Source organism: Onychomys torridus, chromosome 5, assembly GCF_903995425.1.
Source record: "Onychomys torridus chromosome 5, mOncTor1.1, whole genome shotgun sequence".
Lineage (NCBI taxonomy): Eukaryota > Metazoa > Chordata > Mammalia > Rodentia > Cricetidae > Onychomys > Onychomys torridus.
Window position 1 is genome coordinate 13,317,532 of NC_050447.1, and position 21,791 is coordinate 13,339,322.

Here is a 21,791-nt window from a genome sequence, read left to right on the forward strand (position 1 = left end):
TACTTAAATATTGTGTTTTCTAATTTGACGATTATAGAAGCATGTCTATCCTTCCTGCTTCATTTTGTGCATTCAGCATTTCACACTGAACCATTTGTGAGCATCAGTTACATGTGCAGTACTGAAAAATCCTTGTCCTGTAAATGTGATTGCGCAGCTCAGGGAGACCAAACTGCTAAGCAGAAGTTTGTGAGCCCGGTTTCATGCCTGGCAGTGTGTAGGTTTCCTCATCTTACAAATTATCTAGCTCAGATTTTATCAGCTTCTTTAGAAATGATTTTGTTTTTTTTTTTATAACAAATCATTTTACTACAAACTATCTTTGAAGTGATTATTGCCATTTATTATTAGCTTTCTTGAATGAATGCTAGAAGAAAAATGTGATATCACCTTGCAGTTATCAGCATGTGTTTTATTGAACAGTTACCTAATATCATCAACAACTAGTAATAAAATCATGAATTCCTTGTCCATTAAAATATTTCTTAATTCTTTCAACAATACTTATTAGTTGCCAGTAAAAATGTAAGATCACAGTAGAAATAAGTTGCTATTGCCAGAGATTTAAATAACGGGTGAATAACAAATTAGTGTGTTTGTCAATTTATAGCATGTCTAATTACTTAATTAATTATATTTGGAAAGAAGATTAAAACATAAATAAGCAGTAAATGTGTACTTTTATTAGGTGCAGTGTTTACTTCTTTTGTAAAATCATTTATAGATTCATTCTATAGCCATTTAATTGACCCTTTCCCCCACCCCCACTGTCTTTTGAGATGTTGCCTTTACTATGTTTACAAATGGTCCAGACTCTAGACTTAAATGATCCCAGATTCTGCCTCCTGAGTATTTGGGACCCACACTAAGCAAAACAAAACTGATGTTTATAATACCAGCACTTGGAAGGTGGAAACAGATGCAGAAGGATTAGCAGTTCAAGATCATAGCCACATAGGAAATTTGAGGCTAGTTTGGACTACATAAGACACTGACTCTAAAACTAACAAGATAAACTATTCCCCTCCCCACCCAAACAAGACTTATTACAAAGCTACAGTAATTTAAGATTATTTGATTTGTCAATACAAACAGACATAGAGATCAATAGAATTAACAGTCAGAAGTAAATCTGTTTATATGTGGTCAATTCATTTTGATAGTATAATAACCCAGTTAAGAATAATCTTTTCAGTATGGAATCATGGGACAAATGGATAGCCACATGCAAACCAATAGATAGATATAGATCTTACACACCACGTACAGAAATAAACTTGATGTAACTCAAAGACTGTATATAATAGGAAAAACTATACATGGCCAAGAAGAAACTAAGAAAAGCAGTTGTGATCTAGGATTAGGCAGTGGTTTCTTCAATTTGATGCCCGATGCACAAGCATCACAAAAGGAAACAATGTTTCATACAGGTTTTTGTGTGAAGAGAAACTTTTCTAGGCTCAATGCATAGTACTGAGTATTATATACATAGTTATTATGTGCATATCATAGTTACATGGTTAGTTTTTGTCCAGAAATTTCCAAACTTTTCTAGAATACACGTATGAACTTGCATTTCCAACAACTGTAATGATGTAGTTTGTGTCTATCTTGGTATCATCAGTAGTTTTTATTTTAGCCACTGGAGCTAGCTTATAATGATGCCCAATCCTGATTTTATTTGGCTTTCCCATTGGCTGATAATGTTGAACATCTTTTCATGTATTTATTTGTGGCCTATATATCCTTTTTGGTAAAAATGTTTCTCTATACTTTTGTCAAGGTTCTAGTTGGACCTTTTTGCTGATTTTTGAGAGTTCTTTTTATATTCTATATACCAGTCTCTCTGTCTTTATTTGTTTGTTTGTTTGTTTATTGGGATAGCAGGAATTGATCCAAGGCCTCATGTACATTAGGCAAGTGCTCTGCCACTGAGTTATAGCCACAGCTCTCATTCTGTCTTTAAAATAATTTTAAGTGATTTCATGGTATGAGTGTGTGCCTAAATATGTGTCTGTGTGCCACATGTCTAAAGAGCCTTCAGAGGACCCCTGGGACTGGAGTTACAGTTGGCTGGCACTGCCATGGGTAAGCTGGGAACTAGAATCGCTGTCAGAGCAGCAAGTGCTGCTACCTGCTGAGTCCTCTCCACCTGGCTCATCCCAATATTAATATAGACTTTTGTAAAGGGAAAGTTTTTAATTCCTATGAAGTCAAGTTCAGCAATTCTTTATTTTATGGTTTATGCTTTTGATGTGGTTTTGATAGCTCTTTGAATCGTCTTTGATCCTGAAGATTTTCACCATCCCCCACACACAAAGTTCCATAGTTTCACATCTTCCATTTACATTCCTGATCTGTTTTCAGGTAATTTTGGATAAAGTGTGAGACTTGGGTTGTGATCTGGAGGGTTTGTTTTTCCTTATTGCCTGTCTAGATAGCGAGCTCCCAGCACCATTTGTTATAGATGGTCCCACTGAAACACTTTTCTCCTTCTTACAAATAAAATGGTGTGATGTAGCTCAGTGGGTCAATCACCTACCTAGCTCAAGGCCTGGAGTTTGAACACTAGCATGAGAAAATAAATTTGATTAATTAGTTGGCTGATTCCATGGGCATAGGCCCTGCAAGTGATACAGCAAATCAACATGCTTGCCTTGCAACCTGAGGGCCTCAGTTCAAATCCTGGAACCTCCAGTACACAGAAAGAACTGACTGATAAAAGTTGTTCTCTCCTCACCCCACATGTGCCATGGCACACAGTACATATGTCCACAAGCATGTATACACACATATACACATATAACCAATAACTTTATTATAATCATAATTTTTAAATGGACATATATATATATATATATACACGATATATATATATATCGTATCTCTCTATTGCTGAGTTGTGTGTCTGTGTCTACCAGTACCACATGGACTTCAATACAATTAGACAGCAGTATAATAAATTCTGAAATGGAATAGACTGATTCCTTCACTTTCTTCTTTGTTTCTGCAATTATTTTTACCATTCTCCATATAATGTCGAGTAATCTTGTCTGTAACTATAAAAGTCCTGCTGGGATTTTGATGAGTTTGACATTTCTTTTAATGGACTCCTTACATAGACAATCATGCCATTTGGAAATTAAAGATTAGCTGTGGGATTTCTGTAGATTAAATTTCATTTTTAGCTATAGAGAACTTTTCTCATGAACAGACACTGACTTTTTCTAATGCCTTTTATTCATTGGTTGATATAACCATAGGGTTTTAGAGTATTGATAAGATAGATCATTGATTGACCTTTTTATTATTAAACCAGGCTGTATCCCTGGAATAAATCCCACCTAGTTATAATGAGAGTTCTTGTCCCACCTTGTTGAATAGTGTTGAGGATTTTAATGGGTATGCTCAGGAGAGGTGTATAGGTTATAGGGGTCTATAGATTTGTTTTGTATCTTATGGAAATCTTTTGATGTCAAGGTAATGTCTGCTTTATAATATGAATTCTACATGGGAGAATTTTGTTCAGTTATTCATTTTGATATTTGGTATAAATCTAGTGAAATCCAACAGACATCATGATTTTGTCTTGACTATTTTTTCTCTAATCAAAATATAATTGCATAATTTTACACCCTCCAACACCTTCCATGCCGTCCATTCTCTTTCAAATTTGTGGCCTCTTCTGCTTGAATTACTATTATTACATATATAAGTGAATACACACACACACACACACACACACACACACACACACACACAAAACCTGCTGGGTCTGTTCAGTGTTGCTTGTATGTATATTATTTTAGGGCTGACTTCTTGGTATAGTAACCATTTAGGAGCTCATCCCTGGGAAGATGAATTCTTCTCTCAGCAGTTTTTAATTGCCTGTCACTCTTCATTTAAGGGTGGGATTCTATGAGATTTCCCCTGTGTTGACATGGCAACGGCATGGTCATTGTTCAGACCTTGTTTCAGCAGCCATATTGTTAAGATTTCATGGGTGTAGCTTTCCTGTCATGTATGTAAGATAGAGTCCAAAGCAGACTTCTTGGTCCTCTGGTTCTTCCAATACTTCTCCCTTTTCCATGACTTTCCCTGAGTCTTTGGTGTAGGAGTTCTCTTGTAGATATATTAACAGGACACACCATGGTCAGTTGCTATCTGTATTTTGACTGTTTGTGGCATTCTGTTATGGTCTCCATCTGCTGGAAAAAGAAATTTCTTTTATGAAGGGTGAGACCTATACTTATCTGTGGGTATAAGGATATGTATGTAGAATGCTGTTAGCAAGGCAGTAGATTCTCTTAAGATCCATGACCTCATGAGGTTGGCTAGATTTACAGTTCTAGGCATGATTTTTTTCCTGTTGATCAGGCTTTACATCCCATTAGATAGCTTTTGGTTACCCCCAAAATGTAAATGCCACTATTGTACCTTTCAGGATATCTTGCCCTGTTAGTCATTGCTATGATTCATAAGTGTCACAGTGGGGCAGGACCATTGATTGCTTTCTTCTGTTGGCAGCTTGCATAGCACCAAGCTAGTCCTCAAAAGGGAGCTCTTGGTCAGGTCAAGCTTGAATCCTTCAAGTCCTGTGTCCAAAGTTGGTGATGTCTTTAGCAACAGGGTCTTACCTTCACTTTCTGGGAGGCAACCAAGGGCAACAGCAGTAGCCCACATTGGTACTGTTTTGGGTGTCTCTTGGAGCCCCCTGGCCAGCTCTAACGGAGGTTTCTCATGATTGGTACTGGGATCTTTGATAGTCTGTGGATCTTGGAGGAGATGTTGTTATCTTACCAAATGGCATAACCATAAATTTATTAATATATATGTTATATATATTAATATATTACATATAAATTTAGACATATTTTATGTAATTTTAGGTTAATATAAAATAATGTAATTCCCATGGCTATCTCAGTCATCCTTAGTGTTCTTTATTTCTCCTCCTTCTCCTTCATATTGTTTCTCTCTGACCTCCCATTATAGAGCTATCCAATTTGTTAATTCCATATTGAGAAAATAGTGGTAGTTTGTGTTTTCTTGCTTTTCTGGAAACTGGGGAGTTTCTAAGTGGCAAATTTATGCATATAGAATTGTTTGGATTTTTTTTTAATTATCCAATGTTTGATACTGGTCACTGTGGCTTTCATTTTCTTTCTTTACAAGTCTTTCTAGATATTTGTCAATTTTTGTTAGTGATACTTTTTTAAAAATTAGTTCATTATTTCATAACTTTTCTGTTTTTTACCTTGAATTTCATTGATTTCTGTTCTTTTTGTTTGTTTGTTTTGTTTTTGTTTTTCGAGACAGGGTTTCTCTGTGTAGCTTTGTGCCTTTCCCTGGATCTCGCTCTCTAGACCAGGCTGGCCTCAAACTCACAGAGATCTGCCTGCCTCTGTCTCCCAAGTGACCAGCTTTGTCTGTGTTCTTAATAATATTATTTAGGTTTAATTTGCTCTTTTTTCTGGTGAAGGCTTACCTAAGGTGAAGGCTTAGATAATTGATTTGAATCTTTTCTAAATATATGCTATAAATTTTCTCTCCCAGTCTTGCTTTAGCTTCTACATATACATTTTGATGTGTCATATATTTACTGTGTCCATTGTCCCCTTCGTTTTACGGGAGATGTCCTCTGTGTGCCGCCTTGTTTAGAACTGCTATGAGAGAACAGTCAGTTCCTGTTCTTCTTCTGCTACCAATTCCACTTTCATTCCATTGTAAACATAGAACACAGCGCAACTTACATTAGTTGATATCTTTGAGGTTTCCGTTCATGGCCAGTGTATGGTCTGTATTGGTGTAGATTAGCATTTACTTTTAAAAGATGTATTGTGGGGGCCGGGCGGTGGTGGCGCACGCCTGTAATCCCAGCACTCGGGAGGCAGAGGCAGGTGGATCTCTGTGAGTTCAAGGCCAGCCTGGTCTACAGAGTGAGTTCCAGGACAAGCTCCAAAGCTACAGAGAAACCCTGTCTTGAAAAAAAAAAAAAAAAAAAAAAAGGATGTATTGTGGGCCAATGTGATGATTCAATGGGTGAAAAGCTTACTTTGAAAGCCTGAAAACCTGAATTTGGTCCCTAGAGCCCACATAAGGATATGTAAAGAGAAACAACTTGAACAACTTGTCCTCTGGCCTCCACACATGCACCATGGTACATGTACCAGCATGTGGGTGCGCACACGCACACACACACACACACACACACACACACACACACACACACACTATACGCACATGCAAACAACAATAATAAAATAGAATAGAATGAAATAAAACAAAACTTTAAAATATTTGTGTGTTTTGCCTTGTTGTATAGTTTATTCTAAAAGCCAGTTCCCATTGGTAGTGCATTAAGTCCTATATCTCAATTCTCATTGGCAATGGCATTAAGTCCTTCTATATCCCAGTTCCCATTGTTAGTGGCTTCAAGTCCCCTATATCTCAGCTCCCATTGATAGAGGCATTAAGTGTCTCTATATTTCAGTTCCCATTGGTAGTGGCATTAAGTCCTCCTAGAAACCTGTTGATTCATCATCCCCTTGTTCCACCAGCTGTTTAAGGACTGTTGACGTCTCCAGCGTGACTACCCTCTGATTTTTCTCTGTTCTCACTGTGACTTTGCATCCCTTGAAGCCTTATGGTTGGTCCACATATACTTGGCCCTGCTATTCTTCTTGTTGCACCTTTTGTCATACAATGTCTCTCTGGTAATTTTCTTTGCTCTGAAGGTCACTTCATGTATTATTACTATATTCATCCTTGCTTTCTTTTGATTAGTGTTTATATGACATATACCCTTTTCTATTTTTTTACTTTCATTCTACCTATACTGTTACATTTGAAATGAGATCCTTCTTGGCAATATGTAGTTAAATTGTAGTTTAACTCTGCTTTCTCTTTTAATTAATTTTTTAAAGATTGATTTCTTAGTTTTCATTCATTTGTGTTTGTGTGTACATGTATACAGATGCCCCCAGAGGCCAGAAGAGGGCAGTGGATCCTCTAGAGCTGTAGTCACATGCACTTGTGAGTCACCCAGTGAGGGTACTAGGAACTGAACTCAGGGCCTCCGGATGAGCAGCAGGTGCTCTTAACTGCCCGCCTTACTACTAGGTCACATCTGTCACCATCTTAATAAGAAAGAAACATTCCTTTCTTTAATCATTGAGGTATTGAGAGTCCAGAGTCTCTGTTGATGCCATGATTGATTGGAAGGGGCTTCTCTTACCATCCATCTTGAACAGCAGCCTTAACTTTCTCTCATTACTTCCTTGTCATCACAGAAGCTGGGCATATTGAGACCTGGCATGCCCGGGACTGGATATGGCACCATCATAGTTTTATCTGAGTGGGATGGCTGTTTGTCTAAACAATTGCGTTTCCTGGTCCTTAGTATTAGATAGAGCAGATCTTTTTTTGTTGTGTGTGTGTGTATGAGAGAGGGGGAGGGAGAGGGAGAGAATATGCATGTGTTTGGATGAACACATGCAGTGCCATGGGAAATTGTGTGAGGGTCACAGCACACCTTCCATGCACAGCCGGTCTCCCATGCACCTTGTTCTTGCCTCTGCGACTGCACTGCAGACTCGAGAGTAGTTAGCCATGAGCCTGTTTGTCAATGCTTTTTTGGGATGTCTCCCTGCGTTTTCAGTTTATCTGTGCCTGTCAGTCTATACAGCAAAGAAGGAACCCAGGGAAATCATTACATTGTTATTTCTAAAGTTCTGAAGATGATGGTCTGTCTGCCTTTTTCTCCTTGTCTTTTTGAGCTGTAATATGTTTGTTTTGTTTGTAATGTCTGGGATTTTTAGTTATACGTAATGAGAACAAGGAATATCATCCCCATTTCACTCTGCCATCCACATAGGTTTTATTACTGTTTAATCTTAAAATAAATTGCTTAAGGACAGTTTATATAAACATCTAAAGTGTTGATAAAGCAGTAATAAATAGCTTAGTGTGATAGTTCTAATTTATTCATTCATTTCCCTAAAGGAGTCCAGGGCCTTAAGTAGGAACATTTTACCACTTAAGTCTGTTGGATTAACTTTTTTTAGGAGAGATTTGAGTGAACGTCTCTTCGCCCCAGACAGGGCCCTAACAACAGAACAAAGAACAACTGCATCCATGTTCAACTTGGTGAACCATAACTTCACTGTACTTACAGGAACAAGGTTCAGGGTACTTACAAGAATGCGGTAAGCAGAGTAGCTGCATCACTAGAACACCCCACCCCAGCATGGATGATGATGTCAAAGCTGCATAGTTGTTCTGACCCCCACTTCAGTTCAGCTTCTACTCTGTACTTGAATGCTCCTGGAAGCTACATGCATCTGACCAGAATTAAATATGCTGGGGTGATGCCAGATCAGAAGAGTGCTGGGATTTCAGATGAGGATGTAATGCCACTCTCCATCTCTTGTGGGTAGTCACACATGCTCTGATTAAGAAGGAACTGCCATGCTGTACCCTGAGGAAGGTGTCCTGTAACAGAGCTACACACTGGGCCAATCTTTCTGAAATTTGACATACATGCAAACACTTGGAGGGCAATAAACTTTGTTTATTGGGACCTCCCCACAGCAGAGAGTGAAAACTGGCATTCCTAACACCTTCCTAGGGGCTGCTGCTTGGGGACTTATCTAGAGGAATACTGACTTGATGACAGGTTGTTGATTTTCAATGATGTGAACTATATATGCAGTTGGGCCTGAGTAAAGCAAATACAAATGTACAGTAAGTAAAATAAACTGGACATGAAAACTTCAGTTATACCAGGAACAGGTGTGATCTAAGCAAGGACAAAAACTCACTCTGCTTGGAACACTCATATAGAACATTGTATTTTTAATGGAATAAGTCATTTTCAACACTGTTATATGTAGCATCTGAGAGGCCAAAGGAGTGAGACAGAGAGAAATAACATTCACTTTATTACAGAGAATATAGCCCAAAATGATAGAGTAGTGATCAGTAATTCTGTGAACATAAAGTAATGCCGATTTTATTGGATCCTAGAAAGTGCATATTTGAGTGGCTATGCTAAATCACATTCTGTAACAAGTATATGGCACACAAAATTCCTTTGTAAGGCTCAGAATTGACACCAGAAGAGCCCGTTTCATTGATCTGAGTAATAATGTCTAGCCGAGTGGTGACTGCACAGGGTTCACCCCCAAGTTCACCATTCTTTGATGAGTTCATGAATGGAAATAAAACTGCTCCATTCAGTGATAGAATCGAAGTCAAGGTAAGTCTAGAAATAGTTTTCACGGGTGATTAGTATAAAAAATAAAATAATGAAATGTGAGACTGGTGTTCTTCTCCCATGGAGGTTGTGATGACTGTTCATAAAGAGATTTGCCATGGTTTGTCAGTAATAATGTCTTTTCTTCTCTCTAGCTCTGTTGGCTTAGCAAAAGCAGCCTTAGAAGCGATTAATGGATTTAACCTCTTTGGAAACCAGGTACAATTTTTTTTTAATTATTTGAATTTTACATAATTTTACTATCTGTTGTCAAAGTCATTTCCTTAAAACCTGTGACTACCTGAAATGTATGTGGCAGCCCATGATTGAATACCTTTGCTTTGAAATAATTTGTAACTTAAAGTTTAGCTTTCATTTTGTGGTGGTAGTATCTTTTTTATTTGTTTGTTTGTTTGTTTGTTTGTACATCTTGACCACAGTTTCCCCTCCCCTCCGATCCACTCCTCCTCCTTCGTTTCTCTTCAGAAAAGGGCAGGCCTCCCATGGACATCAACCAGTCATGGTATATCAAGTCACAGTGAGACTAGACACCTCCTCTCCTATTAAGGCTGGACAAGGAAACCTGGTAGAAGCAAAGGGTCTCCAAAGCAGCTAACAGAGTCTGAGACAGCCCCTGCTCCCACTGTTAGGAGTCCCACAAGACCAAGTTACACAACTGTAACTTATGTGCAAAGGGCCCAGATCAGCTCCAAGCAGGCTCTCTGGTTGTTGGTTCAGTCCCTGTGAGTCCCTCTGAGTCCAGGTTAGTTGATTCTGTGAGTTTTCTTGTGATGTCCTTGACCTCTCTGGCTCCTACAATTCTGTTTCCCCTTCTTCTGCAGGGTTCACTGAGCTCCACCTAATGTTTGGCTGTAAGCCTCTGCACCTGTTTCCATCAGTAGCTGGATGCAGCCTGAAACCTCTCTGATGACAGTTGGGCTAGGCAACGATCTCTGAGTATAGCAGAGTGTCATCAAAACCATTTCATTGACTTCTGTTTTCCAGTCATGTTTTGTTCTATCCTAGGTGCCTGAGGTATCCTGCATCTGGGACCTGGCCCTCCAGGCAATGTCAGGAGTGAGCTCTCTCTCTTGGTATGGGTCTCAAGCTGGATTAATCACCAGTTGGCCATTTCCACAATTTCTGTGCCACTTTTACCTCAGCACATCTTGTAGGCAGGACAAATTGCAGGTTGAAGGTTTTGAGCTGATGTCCCAATCCCCCAACTGGAAATTTGCCTGGTTACAGGAGATGGCTGGTTCAAGCTCTGTATCTTCTGCTGCTAAGAGTCTTAGTTAGGGTTACCCTCATAGACTTTTGGGAGTTTCTATTGCACTAGGTCTCCAGCTTTTCCCAGAGATGCCCCAATCCTAGTCATCTTTCCCAATACTTCTCCCTCCATCCTACCCCACACCTGATCCCTCCTGTTCCATGCACACCCCATCAGTCATAACACCCCCCAGTCCATGAGCAATTTCTATTATTTTCCCCTCCACAGTGAGATTCATGTGCTCTTGAACTCTCCTTATTACTTAGCTTCTCTGGGTCTGCAGATTGTAGCATGGTTATCCTTTTACATTATGGTGAATATCCTCTGATGAGTACATACCATGTTTGTCTTTCTAGGTCTGGATTACTTCACTCAGGATGATCTTTTCTAGTTTGGTCCATTTGCCTTCAAATTTCATGATGTCATTGTTTTTAACAGCTGAGTAAATGTGCCTTTTTTTTTTTTTTTTCATTCTTTAGTTGAGGGACATCTAGATTGTTTCTAGTTTCTGGCTATTGTAAATAAAGCTGCTATGAACATAGTTGAACAAGTGACCTTATGGTATGGTAGAGCATCCTTTGAGTATATACCCAAGAGTTGTATAGTTGGGTCTTGAGATAGATTGATTTCCAAATTTCTGAAAAACTTCCATATTGATTTTGAAAGTAGCAGTACAAGTTTGAATGCCCACTAGCAATGGAAGAGTGTTCCCCCTTGCTCTACATTCTCTCCAGCATGAGCTGTCACTTGTGTTATTGATCTTAGCCATTCTGACAGGTGTAAGATGGAATCTCAGAGTCATTTTGATTTGGATTTCCCTAACGGCTAAGGATGTTGAACATTTCTTTAAGTACTTCTTGGTCATTTGAGATTCCTCTGTTGAGAATTCTCTGTTTAGATCTGTATGCCATTTTTAATTGGATTATTTGGTTTTTTGATGGCTAGTTTCTTAAGTTCTTTATATACTTTGGAAATCAGCCCTCTGACTTGATAAATCTAACTTTTGTTGTTGGCTAACCTTTCCATTCTCGGAGTTGTTTCTGAGGAGTTTCACATTGTTGATATATCCCTGGCATTATGTACCATATAGTGTCCATGTTAGTTCTTATGTTGGTTTCAACTTAATGCATTTCGATGTATGTGTCATGCTGAGAGGGAGTTTTTGTAATGTCTGCAGTGAAGATGGGAAGTTGTGGGCCCAGTGAACTTCAGCAGCCTGTAATCATGTGTCTGAAATCATCAATCTCTCTCTCTCTCTCTCTCTCTCTCTCTCTCTCTCTCTCTCTCTCTCTCTCTGTGTGTGTGTGTGTGTGTGTGTGTGTGTGTGTGTGTGTAGAGCAGAGCCCAGAAAAATCATCTTAGATTTTCATGAGATCTTTAAGCAGGTATTGCACTTACAGAATCTAATGGCTGACAGTAGATTCAGTTGTTGCTGAAAGAGAATGAATAAGACAACACTCACTATTCTGGGTCAAGAACTAGACTAGTTTTCTTCAGGATTGTTTGTAGATTCCTGAAATGGCAAAGTAATGTGACAGTCCATGTGATTGTAATTAACAGCTAGCTACTGGGGTTCTTAGTAATAGAGGGATAGTGCAGAGGCAGTGGGATCCTCTAAAATGATAAGAAAAGAAGCCCGATAAAGAAATTACAAACTGGGATGGACCAAGAGTTCTCCAGCATTTCACAAGGCATCCTGGATTAAAGCAGAGGGTTTTAGTGTAACAGCAGTTTGGAAAGGTCAGACCTTCCTAGGCTGCCAAGGAGAAAACTTAGTGGGGCTGAATGTCCAGGTTGGCTGTGACCTGGTAGTGATTGGCTTCGTTTTGTTCATAGTGTAGCTTCATTGAAGTACCATGCTGTTTAACACCATACCCCCTCTTCTCCAAGCTCTTTCCATACAATCATTATGCCTCCTGTCCCTGACTGATTATCAAGACTTTTTCTGGAATATCTGATTTGCCTAATCAGACATTTTGAGTCTTAGCTATAAATGTTCTGCCAATATTGTTTCTTAGTGTGCTTTTTAATCTTGTGTGCACATTAGAAATATTACAGGATTTCAAAAGGCAGTTATGACACCCTCGCTCCCTCCTGACCTGCTATAAAGGAGGCTGTAGTTTTAATGCTCAGGAATTCTAAATTGCAGCCAAGAACATAGTTGTTTTTAAATAACTATGTGCTAAATGTTATTAAATGGGCTATTCATTTATTATTTCAGGTAGCAATAAAAGCAAATTAGGTCTTTTTCCTTTAGCCACACAAGTAATAATGGGAATAGATACAGAAAAAGGACAGTCATAAAAGCCTATTCAGATGAGACACAACCTAAAACCAACCAGCCAGCCAGTTGACATACCAAAGTATACATGAAAAAGTAAAACATGAAACAGACTATCAGATCAACTAGTATTTCAACTAGTCTCAGAAGAGTTTGTTCTGGTCATGAGGCTTAAGGGGAGAAGGCAGCCCTTCTATACTACTACAGCTCATGTCCTCATGCAGCTGGAAGTTTTCTTGTGTCCTGCCCAGTCCTGCAGCCACTCAGACCCAAATAAACACACAGAGGCTTATATCAATTACAAATTGCATTGCCATGGCCTATGCCTTAATTTTCTTGCTAGCTAACTCTTATAGCTAAACTCAGCCCATTTCTATTAATCTATATGTTGCCACATGTTCCATAGCTTTACCTGTGTACCATTACATGCTGCTCCCTGGACTGCGGGATGGCATCTCTCTGCCTCTCCTTTTTCTTCTTCCTATCTCTCCTGGATTTCCTGCCTGGCTCCATCCTACCCTTCCATAGTCCAATGCAAGTTTATTTATCAACCAATCAGAGTAATACACATTCACAGCATACAGAAAGACATCCCGTATCATCCTCATAGTAATGGTCAAGTTCAGTCATCTTGTGCATTAATTAGAGCAAGCAATGACAGATACTAACTTGGACAGAGAGATTGAGCTGTTAGTTTTAAAGTGGCTCTGGGTAGAGTTAGCATACTATGCAGAGTTGTAGTTTTAGGAAGCGGAGGATAAAAATGAACCAGACTGGAGAGATGGCTCAGTGATTAAGAGCTCTCTCAGAGGTCCTGTGTAGTTAGAGTTTTCCTTTGTCCACCTGGCTCCTGCAGCCGCTCAGACCCAAGTAAATACACAAGGACTTATATTACTTATAAACTGTATGGCCATGGCAGGCTTTTTGCTATCTAGTTCTTATATCTTAAATTAACCCATTTCTATTAATCTATAAGTTGCCATGTGACTGTGGCTTACTGGTACTTTACATCTTGCTTCTCCTGGCAGTGGCTGGCAGCATCTCCTGACTCAGCCTTCCACTTCCCAGAATTCTCCTCTCTGTTTATCCTGCCTTTACTATAGTTCCTGCCTGGCTACTGGTCATCAGTGTTTTATTTATTAAGCAATCAGAGCAACACATTCACAGCACACAGAGCGATATCCACAGAAGTCCTGGGTTCTATTCCCAGCACCCACATGGCAGCTCACAATCAACTATAACTCCAGTCCTCGGGGATTTCACAACCCATCTGGTTTCCCTGGGTACCTGGCACACATGTGAAGCACAAATGTACTTGCAAGCAAAACACTTATACACATAAAATAAATATCAAATAGCCAAAGTTAAGAGGTTCTCTCAAATAATTCCTGTAACACATCTTTTCCTGTTCTTGCCTTTATTTGTGGGAGGCAAGAGACTGACAGATGCATTGAGGTCAGACTGTAATTGGTGATGACAGATTGCTCATGTTCTGCAGTGATCAAAACAGCAGACACCTGCATTCCTTTGAAATCTGCAGGTGATAATTCCTCAGTGACTTTAAAGACTTGCTTCTACATGGGAAATAGCTGTCTATGCCCTTGTGTGGTTTGGAGTTTTGTTTTATGTATTTTCCCCTCCTAGAAATCCAGGCCATGATGCCTATAGTGTGGTGTATATTTTTATACAAATGGTAGAGTTCACTGATAGTCCGTCTCAATGTTAGCAGGTGGTGATCTCATCATATTATTTTCCCTTAGGCATATATCTTAAAGGCTGGCAGATGAAAATTGGGATTTCAACAAATACTTGATGAATTTAAGTAACTAAGGTACTTATTTGTGGCCAGAAAATAGTAGTTTACTATTATTTTATCACATAATACAGAGATTTACCAAATTTGCCTTTTTAGTTTCAAATTATCCTTTTATAGATTATATATTTTAAAGGTCCAATTCCAGACAAACACTTTATAGCTCCAGTTGTTTTGTATATTCACAGGCCCCTAACTCACTCACATTCTTCTGTCTGCTTGCTGCTGCTTCTGCCAGAATTCAGGCTCTTGCTTAGGACCTCACTTCTCCTGCTGACCCAGGAATTTAGTGCAACTTTCCCATCTAAGCCAGCTGTGAGGTTCTCAATGTGAACTTCTCACCATGTGCCTCGAATCTGGTCAGTTCTGTGTTCTGGAGCACTGTTCAAATTCATTCTTGTTTGTCACAGTGAAAGTGTTGTACTCTGACAGCAGCTGCTCCAGGATGCTTTCTGAAGCCAGTAGAAATGTGGGGAGCCCAAGACTCAGTTCCACTGCAGTATAGCCTTTGAGAGAGCCTCACTCATCTGTTAACAAATCACTCGCCAGAATTAAAGACTTGTTGAAGATGGTGTTCTGAATGAGGAATCATTCTGTTTTACAAGATAATGTTCACAGAGAATACGAATTAATAGGAAGCATATGTAACTAGTCTGCTCCTTGGATCTCCTGGCTGGTCCTCCTAGGCTTGAAATTTCAGTTAGGTGACTGAGTCCAGGTATTAGAGTTTTAAGGTGTGTGAGTCTTTGATGTTGGTTAGAATTGGGGTGAGATTTAGAATGTGATTTTAATACTACATAAACTATAAGATGCCTATTTGTTTTGTGTTTTGTTTTGTTTTGTTTTGTGATAGGGTTTCTCTGTGTAGCCCTAGCTGGCCTGGAACTCACATGTAGACCAGATTGACCTAAAACTCACAGAGATCTGCCTGCCCCTGCCTCCTAAGTGCTGGCATTAAACACATGAACCACAATGCCTGGCTCAGATTATTAGCTTTAATGAGATAATTTGCTTAATAACATGAAAGCAGATCACAGAAACAAAACCATGTAAGAGAAATAGGCAAAAGACTAAAAATGCTAAAAATTATTACGTAACCAATAAATCCACCTGGTCCATATGGTAAAAAGAATTAATACTATTTGATCAGTTACTAGTATCAAGCACAATTCTAAGCACTGATATATAAAAACTCAATCCCAGAAAAAGCTCATGGTATAGGTGGTATTATTTTTAGAAATAAATAGTGCTAAACACAGCCAGATGGAGCAAGATCTCAAATCAATAAGTCACTCTCTTGGATCCATGCTTTCGAACACTTGCATGTGCTAGCATGGACCAGTTTGTGGTACCTTAATTTCAGCCGGTTTGTAATAGCGTCTGTTGGGATCTTCCAATGACGTTCTATATCCATCTCTCAAGAAACGCTTAAATCCATATTTTCCTTTTAATTTTCTGACCACTTTATCAAGTGTCTGGCTGAAGAGAACTTCATCATCCAAGGCAAAGGCGGGGTAACTGATGCATGGGAGCAGGGCAGCATCTGTATTCTGGGGACATTAAGATAAAGAGACTGAAATGTCTGCAGTGACATGACCAACAAAGTCCAAGAAGAATCATGTCAAAGTCAAGTCAAAAAGCTTATCAAGTGACAGTGAGCTTAAGACAGACAGACATTTCTACAACATGTTTCTTTAAACCTGATAGAAGAGATAACACTTTATTTATCAACAAAAATAATTTTCCAATTTCAATATTAGGCTGCAACTTAAAAATTATAGCTAAACAGAATGTAAAAAAATAATACTTATTACCATAACTAAGTTAACACAGCAATTTGCCTATAACCATGAAAAGTAGAAAATAAACAAAAGGACCAACAAATAACTGAGTAAATTAGTACCCATTAGAATTTATATGACAGAAACAATTAGATTTATATTATGGAAATTTGTTTATTGAATGAAAACATGCTTGCTCATAAAAACACTATTCTAATTTCTTAAAGCAAAAAGCTATGCTCACTAAAATACATGGAAATGTATCAGAATGCCTTCAAAGATTGTTTAAATGGTAGAATAAATGGATAGAACTTCATTAAATAAACAGATAATGCTTCTTTATTGGTTTTGTTTTCATTATAATCTGGCATTACTCATATAAAATAGTTAAGTACTCTATTTAGGGTGGTTTCTGAAGGATAAAACCATAAAGAATCCCTGGGAAAATGTCCAGTCAAGTACAAGAAGTATACAAAAGTTCATCAGACAAAGAGTCAAACATGGTCTGCAACTGTGCCATGCTGAAATGAATTTTCTTACCCCCACTATAAAACAAATGATTTCTTTGGTAAAAATAGAAAGATGATGTCTATTTTTCTGTGGTCCAACAGAAGACTCAAAAGACTAGGCAGCTTTGCCTAACAATGTTTACTTCTTGATTAGCCTCAGAGGCTAGAGAAAGAAGATACATCTGCATCACATCTCCTTAGCCAGCAAGAACTGTACTGTACTGTGCTTTCTTGAGAGGTAAATAACACAGCATAAAAACTATAAATGAGAATTCATTTTAGTTCACAGTACATCATCTCACATGAGAGCGTGATTCTCTGGGTAACAGTGAGCACAATGTCTGCCTGTTGCGATTGTGAGCGTCGAGATCCACAAATATAACTGACCAAGAACAGCCCTGGAAATTGAAAAAGAAACACATTTCAGAGAATTGTAAACCATGTGGTATTCTTTCTGTGAGAAAAGACAATTCAAAAACTTTCTATCACTGAATGCAATTGCATAAGGAATTATTAAAGACCTTAATTTTCATTAATTGACTGTTTTACATATAAAGGATGCTTTGCCTGCATTCATGTTTGGCATGTTTGGCATCACATGTATGCCTGGTGCCCAGGAAGGCCAGCAGAGGGCATCGGAGCCTGGGCCTGGAGTTAAGTTACAGACTGTTGTCAGCCTCTATGTGGCTGCTGCGAATGGGACTGGAGTCCTCAGGAAGAGCACCCAGTGCTCCTGAGCCATCTCTCCAGCCATTTATTTTCTTTTTTCCATGCTTTCAGTATTTCCTGAAACAATCATATATCATTACATATTTTAATATTTTCCTCTTCTCTTTTAAATCGTGTTTGGATTTTGTAAGTTGTCTAATAAATTACATTCATTTTCATGAAGAGATAGTTTAGCTAGTATGATACAAAACAAAACACCTTGTACTTTCTACCTGCTGGGTACAGCTAAAGAAGTCCACGGACTGTGAATAGGGCCATCCCAAATCCAGTAGACCCATGTTGACTCAGTCATGGTAACTACTTTCGCTTCTTGTCAGTTCTGCTCTGTGATCCTATAGGAACTTCCCTTAGAAAACAAACAAACCTTGGACACAAGCTCTCAATTTCTTTGCCTTATTCCTGCAGGTAACCTTTTGTTTCTGTGAGGCAGCCTCCCACTGCATCCTTCCCTTCGTCAACGCTTACTCTCTTTGTCTTACCTTGTGGAAGATGTCTCTTTTCCTTGAGGTATTCCATACAGAGAAATACACACACACACACACACACACACACACACACACACACACACACACATTTCTTTGTGCATGTACTTTCTATTTGTTTTTTAACTTGTTTTCTTGTGAATCTCACTGAGCATTTTCTTATCTGATGGGACATGTGACGCTGTTCCTCATCTTTCCCACTTCTACCTTCCCTCCATTTTGCTTCTCTCAATTTACTTTTTCCTTTGGTATAAACACATTAATGTCCATTACTAGAGATATGAACAAAACCCTCCCTCAATGTTAATTCTTGTCTGTCTCCTGCCTTCTGTCTGTAACATGATCCTGAAAGCATGGTTTGTATTATGTTTATAGACCTAGTATATTAGTTACTTTACTGGTTTGTAGAACTAGAGACAAAGAATTTATGTGGTGAAAGAGTAATTCTGACTCATAGTCCAGGGAAAACAGTCCACCACCGCCCGGCTAGAATGGGTATTTTTACCTGTGGATTATATGAAGATGATTTCTTCCTAAGCTGTACCATCTGATTGATAATAATAATGTTAGAAAGTTTTGATGATTAAAAATAAAACAAGGAAGTGTCACACAGCTAAAACACATGAGTTTCTACTGAGCTGTAATCTGGCAGGCTACATTTTGTAATTACAAAGAAAGGTAATCATTGTATTACATATCTCAAAAGGTAATCTTATAAGAAATCTTAAAGGAATCACAAACAAACTTTTATACATGAAAAACAATTAGTCAGCTCTACTTAAAATCTTTAGGGTTCATACCCACTCATCAATAGTTTTTGTTTGTTTGTTTGTTTGTTTTTTAATATCAGGAGATTGAGGGCAGAAATGGGTACAAGGAATTAATCATCACCTTTGGTCATCAACCAAGCCTACCAAGAAAGGCACATCAACTAATGATAATTGGGCTGCTTTGTTCTTGTTCCTGACCTTAAAGAGTTCCACATTCAACTATGTGCTTTTCTAAAACTTTAGATTGCCTTCTAGGGTTTTTTACCTCAAAGCTATTTATCAAAAACATCTTAGTCTAGCTTTAAGTTATTTTCAGAGCTTTGTTTCAGCTTTGACACACTCTGAAACTTATGAACACATTTCCCAACATTAAGGTTAAAAGAATTTAAGCTAGCCGGGCAGTGGTGGTACATGCCTGTAATCCCAGCACTTGGGAGGCAGAGGCAGGTGTATTCTCTGTGAGTTCGAGGCCAGCCTGGTCTACAGAGCTAGTCCAGGACAGGCTCCAAAACTACAGAGAAACCCTGTCTCGAAAAACAAAAACAAAAACAAAAAAATACCCTTTATGCTGGAAGTTTCCATGAGTTAAAGACACTACATCACAGGCAGTGGGGATCTCCCCACACCAATTCACTCTATGCCAGAAAGATGGTAGCAGCAAACATGTAAAGGCACAGCAGGAGCAAAAGACATTCTGGAGTCTGTGGTCTTGGGGCCTTGCCTATCTGAGATTCACTCTCAGGGATTTGCTCCTGGTGGGCTGACACCTGAACTTCAGTTGCCACCAGCAGGAAATGATACAGAATATCCCATGTTGCACATGAGTTATTTGTCCAAAATATCCATGGTACTAAAGTCTAGACAAGCAGGGCTGGGTGTCATCTTTTCTCTTTCTTTGAATTATATTTATGACTTTGAGTTGATCTCCTTGTTTCTTGTTCGACATGTCCTAAGTTCTGCCAGCTGCCCAGCATGGAAACTAGTGTAACAAAGACTTTAGACAGTTCTCAGTGTTCACCACTGGTTCCACTACCTCCAAGTCAGCCTGTCTTTGAGCAGTGTGGGTCCTGATTTGGCTTCCTGCCCATCTGCTGGGCTTCCACTTTTACTGCTTACACCTGTATATTCTTGAATTAATGATTGTGATAGTTTCTTTAACATGTTTTGTCTCCCCATAAGTCTGTCGTTTCTACTGTTTGCTCTGTGCATCACGTTTTAGCTGATTTCTTGCCATACAACCCTTCTCAGATGCTCAAGACAGACTCAGATGTTTCTTAATCTGTGTTGCTGATGTCCTGTGTATGGACAGCATCTACTGAGCTGTAGTTACTTATTTATCTATTTGCTGGCCTCCCTACTGTGCTGTGAGCCTCTGTGGGCACAGTGCCTAACTGTTGTCTCCAGGGCTCTGTCTAGTTCAACTGTTTTCAACCTGTGGGTCATGACCCCTTGCAGGTTGTGTATCAGATATCCCACATATCAGATATTTACATTACAATTAATAACAGTAGCAAAATTACAGTTATGAAATAGTAATGAGATAATTTTATGGCTCAATATGAGTAACTGTATTAAAGGGTCAGCATTAGGAAGGTTGAAAAACACTGTCTAGTGCTGGGTGTTAGTGAGTACTTAATACATATTTATTTCATGACTGCTGTTTAATGAGCTTTTGAATAAAAGTTAGTGCTGAGTGTTAGTGAGTACTTAATACATATTTATTTCATGACTGCTGTTTAATGAGATTTTGAATAAAAGTTCTGAAAATCTTTTAAAGAACAATTGATCTCAACCTGAACTTATTACTATAAATGAGTCCCTTCCATATAACCTAAAATGTAGTTGCTCTAGTTTGCTAATGAAAATCTTAATGTTTGATTTTCTCTTTTAGCTGTTTGATGGCATTGAATGTGAATTTCCCATATTTTTCCTCTACATGATGATTGATGGTACGTGACCTTTTTCCTGAAATTTAAGATGTAGAGCAAGTGGCTTAGATAGCTGAGGGCTGGGCAGACGGCCAGCTTGTAAAGTGCTTGATGTGCAGGCGTGAGGGCTGAGTCTGGTCTCCGGCGCCTGCCTGAAAAGCACATGGCTGCAATTTCAGCTCCCGGAGACCGACATATGTGCATCTTTGAAGCTATTGGACAGCCAGATTAACCAAAGGGGTGAGCTCCAGATTCAGTTCAGGTCCCCATCTCATAGAATTGGAGAGGGACTGAGGAAGACTTCCAGTATCAGTCTCTGACATGTTCACCTGCCTGTACTCATAATCATGCACCTGAAAACACATACATAAAGCCACACTCAAACACACAGAGTAAAAATAATAAAAATCTTAAAAGCATAGCTGAAATGAGTGATTCCTTTCATGTAGCAGTAGATTAGACTTTAGTGAGGGTAGCAACTGCATTTTATGTTGTTCTGCTTTCTAAGCAAATTCAAATCTTTGAACAATTTTTAGACATCTGTGTGTGTGTGTGTGTGTGTGTGTGTGTGTGTGTGTGTGTTCATGAATTCTTGTGAGTACAGGTGCACACATGCTATAGCACAAGATTAGAAGTCAGCAGACAACCTTAGATTTCAGTCCCTGACTTCCACATGCTTAAAGAATTTTTAAAAACACTTTGAAGTTGTCAATATTGATGCCAGTATCTTGTTCATACTTATAAAGGAAAGCTTATCATAGAAGTTATGAATACATGATATTGAATATCTATAACATTTATGTTTAAGCATAGTGAATATCAGTTAATTCTAAATACTAACATGACTTTCTGAAATCAATTTCTATAAAAATGTCATATCTATTTACATTTATCTTCAGTTGTATGTTTTCATTTATATAAAATTTGGCACAAAATTTTAAAAGGGCTTAGAAGTTTCTATAATGCAAATTT

General features: G+C 38.6%; 1 protein-coding gene across 1 annotated transcript in view; it reads left to right on the forward strand.

Annotated features, from left to right (window-relative positions):
- Phkb (phosphorylase kinase regulatory subunit beta) overlaps positions 1 to 21,791 on the forward strand; it is a 209,129-nt gene that overhangs the window by 93,185 nt on the left and 94,153 nt on the right. The window contains exons 8-12 of the mRNA XM_036187637.1: positions 9,412 to 9,475; positions 9,743 to 9,794; positions 15,031 to 15,119; positions 18,045 to 18,146; positions 20,783 to 20,840. Of these exons, the coding sequence (XP_036043530.1) occupies positions 9,412 to 9,475; positions 9,743 to 9,794; positions 15,031 to 15,119; positions 18,045 to 18,146; positions 20,783 to 20,840 (365 nt within the window). The remainder of the gene's footprint in view (positions 1 to 9,411; positions 9,476 to 9,742; positions 9,795 to 15,030; positions 15,120 to 18,044; positions 18,147 to 20,782; positions 20,841 to 21,791) is intronic.